We start from the raw sequence: 18,816 nt of genomic DNA, 5'->3' as shown, positions 1-18,816 counted from the left end.
TCTTCTTCGTTGCTTATCCGATATCCTGTAACGAATGATATCGAAATCGAGCAATATGATTTTACTTCGATATTGGCTCAACGATTGGCCTTGTTTTAGCCAACGTGAAAATAATTCTTTATTCCTTTGACAATAAACGACGACGACTTCTCCACTTACTCGTCGAACACGGGAACACCACACCAGGCACGGATTTTTCGAAGCCTCCTCAGACATTGACCCGTTCGGCCGAGATCGGGCTACTCGAGTGTCTACGGACATTCCCGAACGTGACGTCAGCGATATACCAACCCCCTTTACAGCCCCCACCCGTCACACACTCCGCGCCCTAACCAAACACGATTTAGCAACACTCGATAGCTGGCACCACCATTGAACCGCCATTACTAACCTCTACGTCCTCCATTTTATTTCTAGTATTTTATTCTCATCTCCGGCGGCCATTTTTTTTTTTTATACTACGATTGCATCCATCGTGCATTTTCATTGGCTCCTATCGGAAGTTACTAGAGTATAGTGATTTTTTGCTTCTTATCGTTAGTTTCGTGACTTTTTTCCTTTTTTAGGTTATACCACTACTGTCAGTCGGATTATCTGACGTATTCTGACGTGTACAAAATTGCGCTATCATTGATAGGTTAGTTCGAAGATTAGTGTAACGATTTTCCTTATTATTAAGAAATTGTACAATCATGCTCGACCTTTTTACGATATTTAGTAAAGGTGGTATCGTTTTGTGGTGTTTCCAAAGTACTTCGCAAATTTTTACACCCAGCGTTAATGCCTTAATTAGGAGTGTTATTTTGCAAGTAAGTATTTCAAACATCTGGTATGATTTATATCTGATGTCAATAATGATTTTACGTTAATCTCATCGATAATGATAATTAATGCAATCAATTGTAATTTTTAGGAACGTACTGGAAATCACACGTTCGAGCATGAATCGTTACGTCTGCAATATAAACTTGATAATGAATTTGAATTAGTATTTGTAGTCGCGTATCAAAAGATACTTCAATTATCGTACGTAGATAAATTCTTAAACGATATACATCTCCAATTTAGAGATAAATTTAAAAATGAATTGGAATCGTCCCAATGGTTTTCGAATTTTGAATTTCAACAAAATTATAATAATGTATTGGTTGCCGCTGAACAATGGGCACGAGCACAGGCCAAAATACCTAAGCAAATGCGTACCTTTGATGAGAGTCTTAAATCTAAAAAGACTGTTGCTAGTATGATAGAGAGAAAAGACGATAAGGAGAATAAAAAACAGGGTATATAATTTATCTATTCATTTGTAAATAAGTAAATACTTATATTGTTTTCGTAGTCTATATAAAACATTAGTGTCTGATGTGGTACTTCAGTGGTCAGTCTATCTGTGACTAACAACATTTGGGTGTTTGCTTCTCAGGTAAAAAGAAGAAGGGAACTATTAACAATAATGAAATTGAGCATAGTAAGTTGCCTTCTTACCTTGCTCATTAATCAAGAATTTAACGTAGATGCATGTCTAACGTTATTTATAAAATGTTTCATTGCATTGATAACTATAATATTAATTATTTTAGCAAAGGTGCAAGAAGTACCAAAGTTGGAATCTTCTAAATCGCAAATCAGTTCTAACGGAGAAGTAGACGAAGAAACACTTATCGCTAATCGTATGAAACTGGCCCAAAAATTGTCAGGGCAAAAGAAAAAAGCTGATAAGCAGTAAGTTAATGCTTTTGAATTTACGTATATGTATATGAGTAAACTTTATCATTCGTTTATAGGAAAAGTCCCAAGTCGGAAAAAGCGGGAAAGAAACCACGCGTTTGGGAATTAGGCGGTACTACCAAAGATCTCGCTTCGCTGGAACGTACCAAAGATAAACCGGAAGAAATAGGAGATTACGTTCCAGCTGATAGAGGAGTAAATATCCTTGCATGTAATTAATATGCTTAAACGATTATTAGTGATATTTCAAGGATTATCTTAACTTTTGTTTTTTCTTTATTTCGTATTTTATTAGTTGGTGGGTAAAATGAAGGGTACTATTCGCGATTTGGAAGTTGAGAGTGATTCCGATGACGAAGATTCCGACGAAATGGAAATAGAAAATTCGCAACCACAAGTACAAAAGAAAGCAAATAGCATGTTTTCTATGTTTAAGAGCCTTGTTGGCAATAAATCATTAAAACAGGAGGATATGCTTCCGGTTTTAGACAAATTCAAGGATCATTTGATTTCTAAAAATGTGGCAGCTGATATTGCGCAAAAGTTATGCGATTCCGTTCGAGTAAAGTTGGAAGGAAAGGTTCTTGGTACATTTGATAGTGTAACGAGTACGATTAAAGCCACTTTAACCGATTCGTTGGTACAAATATTATCTCCTAAAAGGAGAGTTGATATTTTAAGAGATGCTTTCGAAGCTAAAAAGAATAATAGACCATACGTTATGTCATTTTGCGGTGTTAACGGAGTTGGCAAATCTACCAATTTGGCTAAGATTTGCTTTTGGTTAATAGAAAATAACTTTCGTGTACTTATTGCTGCGTGTGATACATTTAGGTAATTATCAAATATTCAATAATACATATGCACGTATATTATGCCGTATATTTTCAATGAACTTTTATGAGAACGCTTACATATGTACAACGTCTTGTGCGTTTCCAATTTATTTAGAACAGTTATTGAATAGTTCTGATATAGGGTGATTTGTCTTTTAGAGCTGGTGCAGTAGAGCAATTGAGAACTCATATGCGTCACCTAAATGCTCTTCACCCTCCAGAGAAACACGGAAATCTATCGATGGTTCAACTTTACGAAAAAGGTTACGGGAAGGATGCAGCTGGGATTGCTATGGAAGCTATTAGATTTGCTAAAGATTCTAGATTCGATGTGGTTTTAATAGACACTGCTGGAAGAATGCAAGATAATGAACCTTTAATGAGAGCTCTGGCTAAATTGATTAAAGTTAATGAACCAGATTTGGTATTATTTGTTGGCGAGGCTCTTGTTGGAAACGAAGCTGTAGACCAACTAGTCAAATTCAATCAAGCTCTAGCAGATTATAGTAATTCTGTGAATCCTCATATTATCGATGGCATTGTTTTAACTAAGTTTGACACTATCGATGACAAGGTACGTAACATTTATAAAAATTCATTTCACTAATAGATTTTGATTATTTTCTTATTTTAATAATGGGTCTATCCAACGATAAATAAAATGTTTAGGTGGGTGCAGCTATCTCGATGACATATATTACCGGTCAGCCGATTGTTTTTGTTGGAACTGGTCAAACGTATACAGATTTAAAATCATTGAATGCCAAAGCTGTTGTACATGCTCTGATGAAATGAGCGGTACCGTAAACAGCATCTATAAATCAAATTGCAATATTCTTTCTAATGAAATTGATTTATCCATAAATACATATATGAGGAAAGTAGCAAAAAATGAAAAAAAAAAAGAAAAAAAAAAAATAAGACTACAGTTTACAATGAAAATAAAATATAGATTACTTTAAAAAATGTAACTTAAAACAGTTATAAGGTAAAGTTTATTTAATTTCTCGATATTATTAGGATATCAGTGAGCTCTCACAATCATTCAGCATTCCTAATGGATTACATTACAAATTATTTAACATTATATTTATTGTATAGATTTAATACAACGGTTTTATAAAGGAAATTTATTAAAATCATTCAAAGTATCGCTGTTTGTTCGCAATGTATCTGTGTTATAAGTAAATTGTCATCGTGGATATTTTTTTATTTTTTATTAATAAGAAATAATATAGTTTAGGATTGTTGATATTTTAATGAGATTTATTTAAAAGCATCTAAAAAGATTTGTTCTTATTTCACTATCTTTCTTCAAAACTTTTGTCACAATAATTATATTTGTTTCAATGGTCGAACTTATTCATAAATTATTTTACATTTTCATAGAGAAGTTTTATGTTTTATTACGAACAATTATTAAAATTATTATCAAATATGTATGGTTGTAATTAAAAAGAGAATATTTTCACAATAGTATCATTTAATCTAACAACAATAATAAAAGTGAATTTTTGAATAAGATTTGATAAGAAATAAGAGAAACTTTGTTTTTTCAAATAGTACCCATTGGTAATTGATCGTTGGCTTGATTATTTCTTTCTTTAATTTTGGAAATTTCATGCAAGCCTTCCTCTTCTTCTAATTCCCAATGAACAGCGTCGTCGAATTTGTCTTCCTCCGCGACAGATCCGCAAACAGATGTACGCAGAATTAATCCTAAAACAATGATGGTAAATGTATGAACACGTGTCTACGTTAATTGAAAATATTCGTTTTGGCGCGTTGCAACGCGCATGCTTGTTTCTTCTACGTTTGAAATACTTACGAAATGTACTCGCGAATATTTCGTAATCGCGTTCCCAATTATATTACTATAATTATTTAAAACTGATTACGATTTCGGAGTAAATAAATTTAGAATTGTCGTGTTGCTTAACGTTTGATATTAAACAAATAATTTAAATAAAAAGAATCAAGGGGGTATTTTAACGCGAATAAATTAACGCGAACCGTAAATTATGTTTGTACTTGTCGCGAAAAAAATAATGAATCTTTCCAGCCGAGAAAAAAAGTGTTAAAAGTTTTTCTTTCGTTCGTTTTATTCGTATATAAATTTCAAAATAGGTTCTTGTAAATTGTAAATGTATTGTTCGGAATTGTGGGTGCGTATATTCGAGTCCACTTGCTTTCGCTTACCTGTTATTACGCCGGAAATGGTAGCCATTAGTAAGGTAACAGTCAACGCAAGTATTTGGTAGCCTGCTTGTTGTAACGCCGTTCTATCGTTACCAGGTAAAATACCATAATCGTTTCTCATCTCGGGGCTTAATTTTTCTAAACTAGGCGCCCTCGCTGGGAAAATCTGTATGAACATTTGTAAAAGCAAAGTTTAAATATGGAACAACGGGAGGAAAACGAAATCGAATGAGACTTTGGAAGATTTTAGATTTACGTGACGAGAGTTAGGGTAATTGACACGACTATGAAAAGTTAGGGATAACAGGGGAGTGAATGAAAATATTGAAAAGATCGATTGTTGTTGGCTCTTGGACAGGAGAGGGTGGACAAATAGGAAAAACAAAAATTCCGTAAAAAAGCTAGCGGGCGAGTGGTTCTAAAAATAAAGGAAAGGTGAAAAATGGAAATAAGAAGAAAGGTCATTTTTCAAGAATAGAATCTAGACAACGGTTAAAAATTTAGCAAACTCTGTTAGTAGATATACTTTTAGAAAAAGAGAAATAGAGAGAGAGAGAGAGAGAGAGAGAGAGAGAGAGAGAGAGAGAGAGAGAGAGAGAGGGAGGTAAAAAGCTAAGGTACGTTTTTAGAGAATTACGTACCTCGTAAAGAGAATAATCGTAAGAATTTTGTGTAGCAAGTGCTGCCATGATCGCACCGAAAATTCCAGCGAGCACTCCTGGCATTCCGTGCAAATTGTGAACCCCGCAAGTATCGTGGATACCTAGCCGTTTCTGTATAAATGGCTGAAAACATATATACATGACAACTATTACTTTACTTTACTTACTTACTTACTTACTTACTTACTTACTTATACTAGCTTACTACTACACACACGTATTACCGATTTATCGTAGCGCATTTTACGTTTCGCGACCCTTGCACCCCCGATTTTGTAGGATTTCGTGTCGGATTTACGAGCCCTTTCCACGGACCGTTTGCGAGGGCAACTCGGATCGGCTCTTACTCCGGGACCACAAAATGTTCCACGAGGGCGAGAGAGAGAGAGAGAGAGAGAGAGAAAAGGGTTGATGGATTCGTTCAACGATGACCGAGAACTTTCTTTAAACTATTTTTAGAAAGGGTGCCTGGATAGATAATTTACTTCAACCGCTTTTTTCCTTTTTCCTTTTTTAATCAAGATTAAGGGAGAATTTCCAAGTATTTTTTAGGTCTTGTATATGGGAGAGTTCATTTAATTGGTTTTTCATTCGATAATTTATTAACCACTGGACCCCACAAAGTTTGGAATCGCCTTTAAAATTAGTCTTAGAAAAAAAACAAATTAGTTGGTTGCATTTAAATCGAAAAAATCTATTTGATATTTTGTGAACTGCTAACTACTACTACTAGTAGGATTCCCAAGCATTAAATTAACCCGTATGACAGATCAAGTGTGATTTTGTATTTCGGTCAAACGAAGGAAAACACGGTCACTCTGCGGGCGTTAATTGCGAGCTCGTTTAACTTCGGTCGTTAATTAAAAGATAAATATCAAATACCGTTAGATATTTGTATCCGAGGACACTGAGTAAACCGGCCAAAGAACCAATGATCAGTGCTCCTATTGGTTTACACATCATACCTGTTAAAGGAAATAAGAACATTGTAGAATAATATTGCATTTCCTACTTGGATTGTAGAATATGGTTGAATATGTTTGAATATGGTTGTAGAGGTATTATACGATGGGATCGAATGTTTAAAGGGGTGCTTACGAATGCTCCTGTAATTACCTGCAATTAAGGGAGAGGAAATGGTATTGTGTAAATACCTGCGGCAGTGCCGATGGCAACACCACCAGCAAGAGTAGAGTTTTGTACGTGGACCATGTTGAATTTGTTATCCTTTGAAATTAGAGCGGACGTGGCGAAGGCGATCACGCAACTTCCCGAGATCGAGAGGAGAGTGTTTATTATAGCCCTCTGTTGGCTATCCCCATCGAGGGATGCACTGTTGAACGATGGCCAAAACAGCCAGAGGAAAACCGTACCTTTTGTTCAAATACAAATTTTCTATCAATCTCTTCAACTTTTATCTATCATCTAGGATGACAGGGATCAATATATCCTTGTCATAGAATATTCAATTAATTAGTCACTTTCTTACGATTATTAACAAATTATTTGATGCATCCGAATGTTAATATTATTTAGTCGAATAATTTTACCGATCATTGCAAATATATCCGACTGATATGAGGGTCCCTCGAGATGATGTTCCTTTGGTTTATCCTTCCTACCGAAGACGAAACTGACGGCCAATCCGAAATATGCACCAAAGGCATGAACGTACATGCTGTCACCGGCATCGACGGCCTATGAAATAAGAAGAAACTTTTCATTCCGTTGCACTCGAGAATAAAAGAAATAAGACAGGAGGGGTCGACGACGGGTTATAGTCGACCTATCGTAGATCGATTTTCACGGACAGCTGCTGGTGCGTGAACGTGAACTGACCCGACCCAGAAATATACGAACCTAACTTTTTTTTCCTTTTTCTTTTCTTTCAATACCTTTTCAATACTCTCCCATCGAAATATATTGAACATGCAACGTTGAAAATAAATCTTATCCTCTTTTTTAATCAAATCACTTATTTTTATAAATTGTTATCTTATTATTTTCAATTAAATTATATTATACATAGTAATAGAAAAAAAAAATACTTATGTTAGATTTCAATTTGATGCGAATTATGAAGATTCTAATTCCATAATAATAATCGTGTCACTCAACCCTTATAGTAGTAGTTCTGAGACGACCTACTAATGCAAGAATATTTCATAAATGAACTTGCCATAAGATGATGCTCGCCTATGTACTTGTTGATGGTGTACACGATCAGTTCGACGATACCCATAAATACGAGCTGCATATAGGTCGTCTTACCAAGAAGAGCTCCCATGGATATCAATGGAGCTGCGACAGCAACGTCGGCACTGAGTAGACTAGAAATTGATACAATTTTCGAATCGATTGATTTAATATTTAGCATGAATTATTAAATTCATGTCTGCGATGATACAGAAAGGAGAAGGAAGATATAGATAGAAATTCAAAAAGGAGAGAGAGATATATGTTAGAATATAATATTTAATATTCATAATGTGTTATTTTAAAACGCGACGAAATGACACGTAGTTTCTTTTTAAAATTGTTGAATTTTTATGAACGATTTTATTATCTTTCTTTTTACGACGATATAAAACACTAGACGTGTAGTTTTATCAAAATTATTGGAGATAAATCGCGAAAAGACTACGTTTGAGATGAACTTTTCGTTGAATGATTTAGAATGATTCGTAAGATCAATAATTTTGCAATTATTTGTTCTAACCTGGCCAAAGATAAATGAGCCTTGTTGTTTTTGTCGAAATGCAAGACCCCTTCGCAGATCAAAGCGACTTGTACGAGGACAGCACTGATCAAAAAGGTCAATCCGATAGCACTTTGACCATATCTCTTGAGGAATGTCATCAGGTATCCAAATCCGATCCAGATCATCACGTGAACATCTTGATACACTTAGTCGTTTTAATTGGACGAAACGGGGGCAAAATAAGGAGGAAACAGAAAATACGATATTGTAGAACAAGCAGAAAAAGAAAAAAAAAACCACATGCGTGTAAGATATTATTATAATACTTTTGCTCGCGTGCAGTTAAATGAACTCACGTCGTCGTTTCTTTACGCGCCGGAGTATTATTAATAACGTGGTGTTAATAATTAATCCTCGTAATATTACGTTGTTTACGTTAGAATAATTAAGCGTGTGAAATAACGTCGACGATTTTTATTCGGGAAAGGGAATATTCATTCGAGGAGTTACCTGTAAAAAAATATCTATTTCATTATCCTTTATAAAAGTTTGCGCTCGTCAACGACCTAATTTTCCTTTGACGTTTCCTATAAACTGTATTAATACGAATCGAAGTTTTTTCCCCCATTGATTATTCGATTTTTTACATCAATCGATACCAAGTTTCTACGTTTATTATATTTTCCATTGATATTTTGTTTGTCTAATAAGGTAAAGAAAGACAATTGTAGGATACGAGAGAGAAACATGAGAATGCATCTTTCGTTACGTATGTATAACACAATTTTACGTAACACAATGAGACGTGTATTCACAAAGGGCTTTCCGGTATGGTCTCGTGACGTTAATATACGTACTTTATCCGTCTCGACCGTAAAGTTAAGCCCTCTTGCCTGCCGTCCTTCGTCCTCGTTCACATCCTCGAGTTGGTCCTGCCGGAGGTAGTGGTGGTAGTAGTGCTGCTACTTTTTCTCTTTCCAACTTTCATTCTTGTCTAGGTCCTTGTCGTCGTCGTCGTCGTCGTTCTTGTCTCTTCGGTTCGTTATAAAGGTACACGAGTTTCTCGGAATATTACACACACATGTCTCTCTCTCTATCTCTCTCATTCACTTTCTCGTTATCTTTCACCAAAGTTAAACCTTCTTCTTAGAATATTTCGCTAGGGGTGGGTGGGGTAGAAAATAAGGAAGAATGGGAATAAAGTAAAAGCAACAAAACGACATAGGAATAATTCTCAAAATTAGAATATAGAATATTACGAGAACTTTTCACGATATTTAATTAACAAACACATATTTGATTAAACAAATATTTTTTTCAACGTTTCCAAAATAAATTAATTAAATTGTATATTCTTTATCAAAAGTTATATCAAAGCAACATGTATAGTGATCGCATAAGGAGCACCCTATGGTTGTACCTAAAAAGAAAATGAAAGAGAGAGAGAGAGAGAGAGAGAGAGGGTATATGTGATCGGCAAAGAAATTCGGTTTTCCATTTAGATGAGGCGCAAAGCTGTTCTACCTGTTAGCAGCAACGTACGTTGCTGCTGTTGCCTCGAGGGCGTAATCGAACGTGGCCCCAAAAAAGCACAACGAGAAGGAAACCCTCGAGAAAGAAGAGGAGTACTACGATCACATTCGGGTGTGGTAGAACCCCCTCCTCACCCCCCCTCGTTCACCGAATATTCGCTAGTCTAGTACTCGTCATCCTCGAGAGCTTTTTCCCTGATCCACAGTGTATTGCCCCTGAGCCCATTCTTGGGTTCTCGATATTATACCGTTAGTGGCACCCGGGGGCGAGATCTCCCTAACACATAAACGTGCATACTTTCATCCCCCTCCCTAATATATAATCTTTTCCTTTCTAATATTAACGAACGATTCGACTTTTTTTCTTTTGAATTAATTTATTTTTTTCCCCTAATTGTTGGTTGTCTTTTAATTTAGTGTCAGACGAATCATCGAGCCTGGAAGAAGGATGGATATAATAATTTTGATTGAAACCATGACGGGTAGTAGATTTAAAGGATTTCTAAAACACCGAGAGAGAAAATGTTGTTAGATTCTAGTTGAAAGATTTAAATAGGAATGATATGTAATTTCGTCTCGTTTTATATGTCGCCTAAAGGAAATTATCTTTCTCTTCTCTTCTCTATGGGAAAGTTCGCGTGTTCGTTGCCAACGGATAATACCATGAGCAGTAATGTACCAATTGTACTAGGAATACTATGTCGTCGTCGTCGTCGTCGTCGGGTTTCGCTTCTTCCTCTTTCTCCGTTTTGTTCTTTCCTATTCTATGTTTGCATTTAGTTCGTAGGTGTATAAGATCGGGTAACTACGTGGCCCCGTACGATAATTCACCCGAGTCTTTCATATTTCGCAAAAGTATTCTTCTATAATTAGCACACGTTCTAATACGTTTTCATCATAGATTTATTTTATTTCATTTTATTCTCGATACGTCTTACATTAGACACGTACGATTATTCCTCTCCACCCCCATGACTTTTTACTTATTCTCATTCTCCTATTATTTTATTTTTGATATTTATTAGGCTGAATTTAAAGTTCGTTTGAAACTTTACTTTACCAATTGCATAATGGATTGTTTTTATTAAAATTTACTTTTGGAAAAGAATAACGCAGGAACATTGGTTTCACTTTATAATAGCCAATCAAAGAAAAAAAGGAAAATTAAAATTGAGAGGGAGAAACGAGGGACTTTTTTTCATTGGTTTGTAAATAATACGTCCTGTCGAGGATCTCGTTGTACAAGCAAGCAAGCAAGCACATCGGAATGGCGATTAAACGGCGCATCACCCAGGTGATTTATGACGCACACCTTGCTGCAAATGCAAATGGTGCATTCGCGGTATTCGCAGCTATCCGATCTATCCACGAAATGGATTGATTCGATGCGTCTAACTCAATTACCCCGAGATTTTCTCTACGAACAAAAAATCTTGTTAACGCGTTGTTACTTTCAACGGCGAGATAAATTTTTTCTTTATTTCTTTTTTCAATACAACTCGGGGAGAAACTTAATGAAGAATTTTGTCTTAATTAAAACATTATTTAGCAAACATCATATAGAAAATAATATCGATTGAACATTAACACATTTTTCTCTTACGTTGATAAGAAATGTTCTCGTGACGATGACGTATAATAAATAACATTAAGACAATTTTTAATTTCTAGTATAAAATCGTACACCCCCCCCCCCCCGTTGAGTCTGATTAAATAACGCGTGTAACAATTAACGAATATTACATATTCATGAGAAGCCGAGCGAAGGAGGGTTGTCGTTTAAATCTTGGCCGTTGCAGCAGGCAACGATGCGAGTTCCTCTCTTCCTCTCCCTCTCTTCCCCTCTCTCCTCCTCTCTCTCTTTCTCGTATAGTTTCACACTTTATGCGCTTTCGTGCGAGTCTAACACGAGTATCTGCTTTTGATATTTCCGTAGTTGGAATTGTACAAGCGTGTGTATACCTAGATAGATACGTTTATGCATGAGAGAAAGGGAGAGAGGAAATCATCGATATATTAGTCGTGTCATTAATACACTAATGCTGAAATTCGCATGAGACCAACAAGGTAAACGTAGCTCCGAACGATGTGTCGTTTTCGCTCGATAAAGCGTTAATTAAATTCTGCATTGTGACGCGCGAAAGATAAATTGCATTTAACGGATGCAGGGGGAAAGAGAGAGAGAGGGAGAGAGAGTGAGAGAAAGGGAAAGGGAAAGGGGGTGGCAGGAGGGGTTAGAGAAACAGAGACAGATGATAGGCCGTTTATCCTACACGCTGATCCTGTATATCAGCGGTGTCCAACTAACAAAACAGATTTTATACGATAAAGGTATAAATTCGTTTGAAAAATTTATGATCGGTCGAATCGTACCGTAGAAAAGAAAGAAAGAAATAAAGAAAGAAAGAAACATCGAGACCGACCTTTTCTTTCTACGTCAAATTTTTATTTATTCATAGTGCACGCGTGTAAAAAGAAAATCAAGGTGTAACAACCCCAGTGAGAAAAATCCTGACGAATATTTGCTATACCCCCTTTTCTGCACGATTGGCTCGGAACTTTTCATAATATTAATTTTCATTTAACAATTCGAAATAGTTTGTTAATTTTTCAGGCGGATCATAAAGTAGAAAGAATTATCGCTATTATGTATAGCAGGCTTTAATGATAAGTCATGTGTTACGTGACCTATATATGCATACGATAAGCTAAATCTGTGAAAACGAGCGTTCTTATTGTTGTTAGCGTACGGCTTTTTTAATCATACTGATACATACAAATATTTCATTCATTCTTTATAATATTTTATGTGATAACTCTAACGTATAATCATTATTTATTTATATATATTACTATATAAAACGTACGTGCAACACGTCGTATTAATTTGTTATAGTATAGAAAAATATATAAAAGAAAAAGATAAGTAATTTAATTTACTCACTCGGATAAATACGTAATGGATCGGTCTGCGGTTTCCTGTCGTGTTCGTTGTTCCCATTGTCGTCTACTGAAAATTTAATATTCACTTATTTCGGATTACATCGGGGTAGAAAGCAGCATCTTAAACGAGTGCACCAGTTTCTATCTAACTTTATTTGTAAGCGTATTTGTAAGCCCTACACGTGTATGTATTTATTCTCTTCTATTTCCCTTTTACTTTTACTTTTACTTTCAATCGAGACTATGTATTCTTAACTATTTAACAATTTAGGTTAACGAATAGCAACCTATTTCCGTATTGTTTTTTGTGTAAAAGCTTCCTTTTCGAAAATTGTTTCTTTAATGATTTTACTTGTTCGATAAAAATGATCTCTAGTGATGATGTTGATGATATTTTAAGTTCGAATCAAAAGTTTATTTTACTTTTCATATCATATCGATATCTAGCGTTATTTTATTACTACTGACCCTTAAGATTTTTCAGAAGATTAGCGTTAGCTTCAGGTCCGTAAGTCGTCAAAGTTCCGATCAGGACGATCAAAATGATTTCGATCAGGAATAACAAAACCACCTGCTGCTTTTCCCCGCATACTGACAGCATACCCTGTTGAATTAAAATTCCTTGTTATATGTATATATAAGAAAAATCTACAATGTTTTTTTCACGTTGAAAAAAAGACAAAATAGAAGAAGAAGAAGTATTAAATTTAAACAAATACCAGCTTCGATATTGTACTAATAGCGTAAGTCTCTTTTATGTTTCACTCGTCAAGTTTAATTAAAAACAGTTTGTACAGTTATGTTTATTGCGTAATATTATGCCGCTTTTCACGGGACAAAGTTATTAACTTGTTATTCATAATCCACTTGGTGGAATGCGTTTCTACCCATCTCTCCCTTTCCCTTTTCCCTCGAACCACTCGCCCTTCCGCCGTTACCCGATCCTCGTAGAAAATAACTTTCGAAAACATCGCACTCCATGCACTTTTCAACAACACGACCAACAACAACCACCACCGACGATATTCTCTCTTTCTTTCTCTCGTTACGAGGTACGGTCTTTTGTTATCGTTTTGAAAATGTCCCCCGCGTCTTCCCCCTCGTATCATCTCTCTCTCCCACATTATCTTTTTATCTCTTTATCTCTATCTCGTGGGTCGTTGCATCCCGCGTTGCTAAAAGTTACCACCGAGCAATGGAATTTCTGTTATTTTCCAAACGAAATTACAAAGGACGTATAATGTAGACCCATAGATATGTATGTATCCCCCAACCCCTGTTCTATTGATTTTTTTTTGCGAATGTAACCTGCCGATGTTTTAGAGAGACCGGCACATTATTGGTCGCGATATTGCTAAAGAACTAACAATAAGCAACCAACGGAAAAATGTTTTCGAAGCATTTCGAGAAGGTTGGATAAATATGAAGGAAAACTTGTATTAATTTTTGTTCCCATTGAAACCACATAACAGAAAACTTTTTCTTTCTCCCCAAATATGATTATCGAATAAGCAATACTGTATTTGTTAATCGTATGGTTAAATATAAGCTAAGATAACATTGTCAAATATTCTTTAGCATGGACTCCGATGAAATAGAAAATAGAAAAGGGAGTCTATATTTGATATTTATTTGAGTAGAATGTTGTTGTACCTTTCCCATAGCTAGATGCGGTTGCTTTTCTCCTCTTTATTCGATCGTACCAGTAATCCTCTTTATCCTCTTTATCCTCTTTACCGTCCTTGCGTTCAGCGCAAATACACGAGTGCACCAGAGCACCACCACCACTATCGTACACCGAATTCGTTCAACTATTGCAACGTCCTCGTCCTGCTCTTCCTAGGTTTTCAATTAAACCTATCTTTCTATTCGCACGCGTGTATGTGTGTGTGATTATATTAATATTATAACTTACCTACTTATACTCCCATTTACGGATACTCGGTTAACGATTCGAACGTATTATTTTAGTTCTTTAGTTTACTTTAATTAATCTACCTAACTAACTAATTAAAAAAATAACGATGAAACACAATCAAGTCGATTAACAATAAGGTATATCTTTTGATTTTACCTTTCAATGAAAATTCATTTTAATTTTGAATTTGTTTGTTCATTTTGAAATCTTTTTTTTTACATTACACGACTTCTATACCGTTCAAACTTTCTATACTAACTGACCTCCTCTCTGTTATGACGTTTAAGTAACCCTAACGGATATACGCTATTCTCTTATTGTCCATGCTTCTATGTTTTAACAAGGTATTGAAACTCCTATTTATTTTATTTTTTTTTTTAAATGAGAGGAATTTATACAATATAATACGTGTGTATGATTCCAAAGAGATAGAAAATATATTATGTAATGTATTTTCAAATTTACAAATTTGTCAAAGAGAGATTGTTTAAACGACAAGACGATTCCTGTCAAATAAATCCACGTTAATAATACGTATTTCAATTTCCTACGTGAATTAATTTGTCATAAATAATGAACGAGTAATTCGTAGGTACTAAATATGTAAGTGTTTTTGAATCAACTTGATCGTTGTTCGAGAGCATCGATTCTCTATGCATGTCACATGCGACGATAAATAAATTGCTGTTGTCATCAATTTGCGAAAGAATACTACTTTGTCAGAAACGAAAGAAAGAAAGAGAGAGAGAGAGAGAAAAAAGTATAGTACGTCACGCAATCGTTATTCCATCGATTCCAAACGGATGCATAGTAGGTGCATAAAAATATTATTGATCGTTTCGTTCGAATCAAATTTTTTCTTCCGTTGTATTTATCTGCAAATTAAAATCTATCGACGTATACATCGATGATTGCAAAATTTATTTAGGCAGTGCATAAAACCTAGACTTCTTTTTAAAATTCTACAAAATCTTATACATATGCGTAGAGCACTGAAATCTCACAACTGATAATACGTTCGAACACATTGAACCAATATTATTTCATACGAACAACACAACCATAACTCTTACAAGTTTGATTTAATGCAATTGATTAAAGGAAAATATTATCGAGAATGAACAAAAATAGTTGACAAATCAACGCGAGAAAAACTTTATCGTACTCTTCGTAAAGACGTCGAATCGTGTACTGTAACTTTTAACAAGATCGTCATCGCTGTTTATATTAACTACGTAGACGTTAGAAAATTGACGACAATTAAACCATTTTACATGAATTCTTCAGTCCTCACCCTCAACCCCATAATTCCTATTTTCCTATTCTCTCTTGCCTTTCATTATTATTATTATTATTATTTTACTCGTCATTGTTTTTGTCTCTCGTAGTTCTAGGAAAATAGACAAAGAACTTGAGAAAGCACTAATAGCGATATCCCTTCTGTTCAAATCTCTCTCGAAGAATAGGATACCAAAAGAAAGAAAAAGACAGAGAGAGAACGAGAGAGAGAGAGAGAGAGAGAGAGAAACGATGCTCATCATCCAACATCTTTGAATTCTTGATTGTTGTGTGTTAAGCTGTGTAACGCGAAACCTCTGGTCGTTGGCAATTAAAGGGGCTAATTGAAAGTAGGACGATGAAGGAAATGAGGATTTATTGTGCTCACTCTCATTCTAAATACTAATGACATTCGTGAGAAGAAATACGGAGTTGGGGAAAGACAGAAGCATAGGATGTTGACGGGACAGGGTGAGCTTGGTTATCGTCAACGTTTAGTGTAATAGAGAGAAAAAGAAAGAAGAGCTTTTTTTTGTCGGCTTAAAACCGTCCTAGAAGAAGCTTCCTCCAAATGGAATTTTTAAGAAGCTTTAATATCTATCTCTCTCTCTCTCTCTCTCTCTCTTGCTCATTATAATTGTAAGTTCTTATTTCGAAAAAATGAAAATATAATATAGAAGTTTGTAATAATAATAATAATTAGAAAATAATTGTGTATTTATTATTTAAATCATTGGCAAATTGTTCAATATAATTTATAATTGTTTGTCAACGTGATCGATCATATAATAAACCAATCCGCGTATTAACTGTTACCAAGTGTTTAACGTTATTTTATCAAACGCGAATAAAATAATAAATAAAAGGATTGAAAATATATTGGAACTTACTAATAATTGTTGACCGGTCTTGTCACGTTTCCGGATATATACTCCAAGTGTTTTATACGACGATTTTTATAATTTGTCTCCGCTAGGATATCGTATTTGAAGTTGGATATCAAAGTTACTACTACTACTACTACTACTATTACTCTTGGATTTTATTTTAGCTATGTTTGATTCACGAAGAAACTTCCAAGTTGGAAGGACGAGCAAAGTGGAACTCGACACACGACGAGAGAAATATATTCGATGTCGATTCGACTACACGCGATCGATTTTGTCATAGGAACGTGAACGGAAAGTGACCGAAGACACGAGAAACACACACACATATATATATATATATATATATATTTACGAGGAAATACATACCTACATATTACATTTACGTGCAAAGATATATATACACGAATGCATGCATCTTCTGTGTATACCAATATGATTAGATGCCATGATCTAAATTAGTCTTCACGGTCGCACGCGCTTACTTAACTCGAGATAAATTTGTTTACGTTTGTTATATGCAACAACATTCTGTCTGACGTAATATACGTGCAGTCCAAATTTCATATTATTCGAATTAATTTAAGGAAGATAATATTTTTCCTTCCATAGAAAATTTCTTTCTTGTTGACCGATTTCTTATAGTTTTAATATACTATCAAAGTATTCACGCGTTTGTTACTCTATCGAAACTTCAAATATTATATTAAATTAATCAACACGTTCCTGTGTAAATCACCCTATAGAAATTTTAGTTAAAAATGACAAACTGTTTAAATGATATTTCGAATGAGAAATGAAATGGATGTTAAAGGTAATTTACAATTGAAATACAATTTAAAATTATTTTTCTGCGTGATGGATTTAGGATAAAGATAAAGGTTCATTATTTATTACAATTGCAAATATTTTCTCGTAGATTTATTTTCCATCATTGTTAAATCTTACAAAAGAACATATAATACACATTAGAGTTCGGCAGTAAATCCACATAATTATTCATAAAACCTTAAACTTATCCGTACGTTTCTTATCAGTAGCTTAAATTAATGCATACGTTAGAGAAGGTACATATATTATTTTTTCCATGACCCTTTCTTACGCGTGTTCGTGTGTGGCTTATATGCGCAAAGGAAATAATACATAATAATCGAATTGAATAATATGTCAAAAATGCGCGTAAATCGATACTACAAAAATGGAAGTAGAAATGGAGATAAAAATAGCTTTTATGCGAATCTTTTTTTTTTTTTTGAATGGATAAGGATTCGATTGGAGATTAAAAAGGGAGGACGGGCCGGTGGGGAGGGGAGACAATTACATCGAAGATAAAAAATCTGTAAATCTGTAAATCTGTAAAAAACGTCCATCAAAATCATTTAAATCCTTCACAACTTATATTATTGATACGCTTACATATATTATATTTTGGACAAGATAAATGCAAGACTCTCGATCACGTGTGTGTGCGTGTATATTTCTTCTTTTTTTTCTTTTTTTTTTTTCTTCATATGAAGAATGTATAAGTGTATGTATGTATGTATGTATATATATATATATATGTGTGTGTGTATGCTTTCGAAAAAGGATTGGCATCGCGATACTAACGACGAAGAGAGAAAACCTATGTATTTTTATATATATATATTTATGCATTTATGTCTTTTTATGTATGTACGAATGATCAGGATTAATAACTCTTTTTGGTTTATAAGAAAAATTTTCTCTATCCCTTTTTTTTTATTTTTTTTCTTCTTATTATTATTATTTTTTTTACTATCAGCCGACAAGAAACTCATTTTTTTCGCAATAAAATTCATTTTTTCTTACGATATACATATACGCTTATGTATATATATATATATATTATATAATATAAGTAATATTCGTTTATTCAGACTTCCAACTTCATTTTTAATTATTTTTCTTTCCTCCTCCTACTTCTTCTTTAATAATTATTAACAATAATAATTATTTCATTATTTAACGCGATCAGGTGAATCGCGAAATCATCGTGTACGAGATTTCTAATGACTAACACCAAACTTTCCATATCTTTGGTACCTAAGAACATTCGCGTGTAATAATAATGATCATATTAATAGTAAAAAAAAAAAGAAAAAGAAAAAAAA

The 18,816-nt window shown here is 34.3% G+C and overlaps 2 protein-coding genes across 10 annotated transcripts; one reads left to right on the top strand and one right to left on the bottom strand.

Moving 5' to 3' along the window:
• The first annotated feature begins 558 nt into the window (after positions 1-558).
• On the top strand, positions 559-3,536 carry LOC106787303 (signal recognition particle receptor subunit alpha homolog). Its single transcript, XM_014749537.1, has 8 exons — positions 559-809; positions 914-1,283; positions 1,424-1,468; positions 1,581-1,722; positions 1,785-1,923; positions 2,024-2,562; positions 2,724-3,138; positions 3,234-3,536. The coding sequence occupies exons 1-8, from the start codon at positions 693-695 to the stop codon at positions 3,357-3,359; spliced, it is 1,893 nt and encodes a 630-aa protein (XP_014605023.1). The 5' UTR covers positions 559-692; the 3' UTR covers positions 3,360-3,536.
• A 276-nt stretch (positions 3,537-3,812) lies between these two features.
• Positions 3,813-16,969, bottom strand: LOC106787305 (ammonium transporter Rh type B). 9 transcript variants are annotated; one of them, XM_014749542.1, is made up of 13 exons: positions 14,676-14,693; positions 14,517-14,607; positions 14,255-14,440; positions 13,070-13,205; positions 12,603-12,668; positions 8,145-8,331; positions 7,605-7,755; positions 6,976-7,123; positions 6,580-6,798; positions 6,308-6,390; positions 5,405-5,548; positions 4,764-4,929; positions 3,813-4,283 (listed from the first exon to the last, which is right to left on the bottom strand). In XM_014749542.1, the coding sequence occupies exons 3-13, from the start codon at positions 14,261-14,263 to the stop codon at positions 4,120-4,122; spliced, it is 1,473 nt and encodes a 490-aa protein (XP_014605028.1). In that variant the 5' UTR covers positions 14,264-14,440; positions 14,517-14,607; positions 14,676-14,693; the 3' UTR covers positions 3,813-4,119. The 9 variants fall into 9 exon arrangements, with proteins under 9 accessions (XP_014605028.1, XP_014605036.1, XP_014605033.1 ...); XM_014749550.1 differs by having other exon boundaries at positions 8,145-8,322; positions 12,603-12,665; positions 14,517-14,854; XM_014749547.1 differs by having other exon boundaries at positions 8,145-8,322; positions 14,517-14,853.
• Between the last annotated feature and the right edge of the window lie 1,847 nt (positions 16,970-18,816).

This window comes from Polistes canadensis, unplaced genomic scaffold (genome assembly GCF_001313835.1).
Source record: "Polistes canadensis isolate GaletaPanama2010 unplaced genomic scaffold, ASM131383v1 scaffold_98, whole genome shotgun sequence".
Classification (NCBI taxonomy): Eukaryota; Metazoa; Arthropoda; class Insecta; order Hymenoptera; family Vespidae; genus Polistes; species Polistes canadensis.
This window is presented reverse-complemented; position numbering and strand designations above follow the sequence as displayed.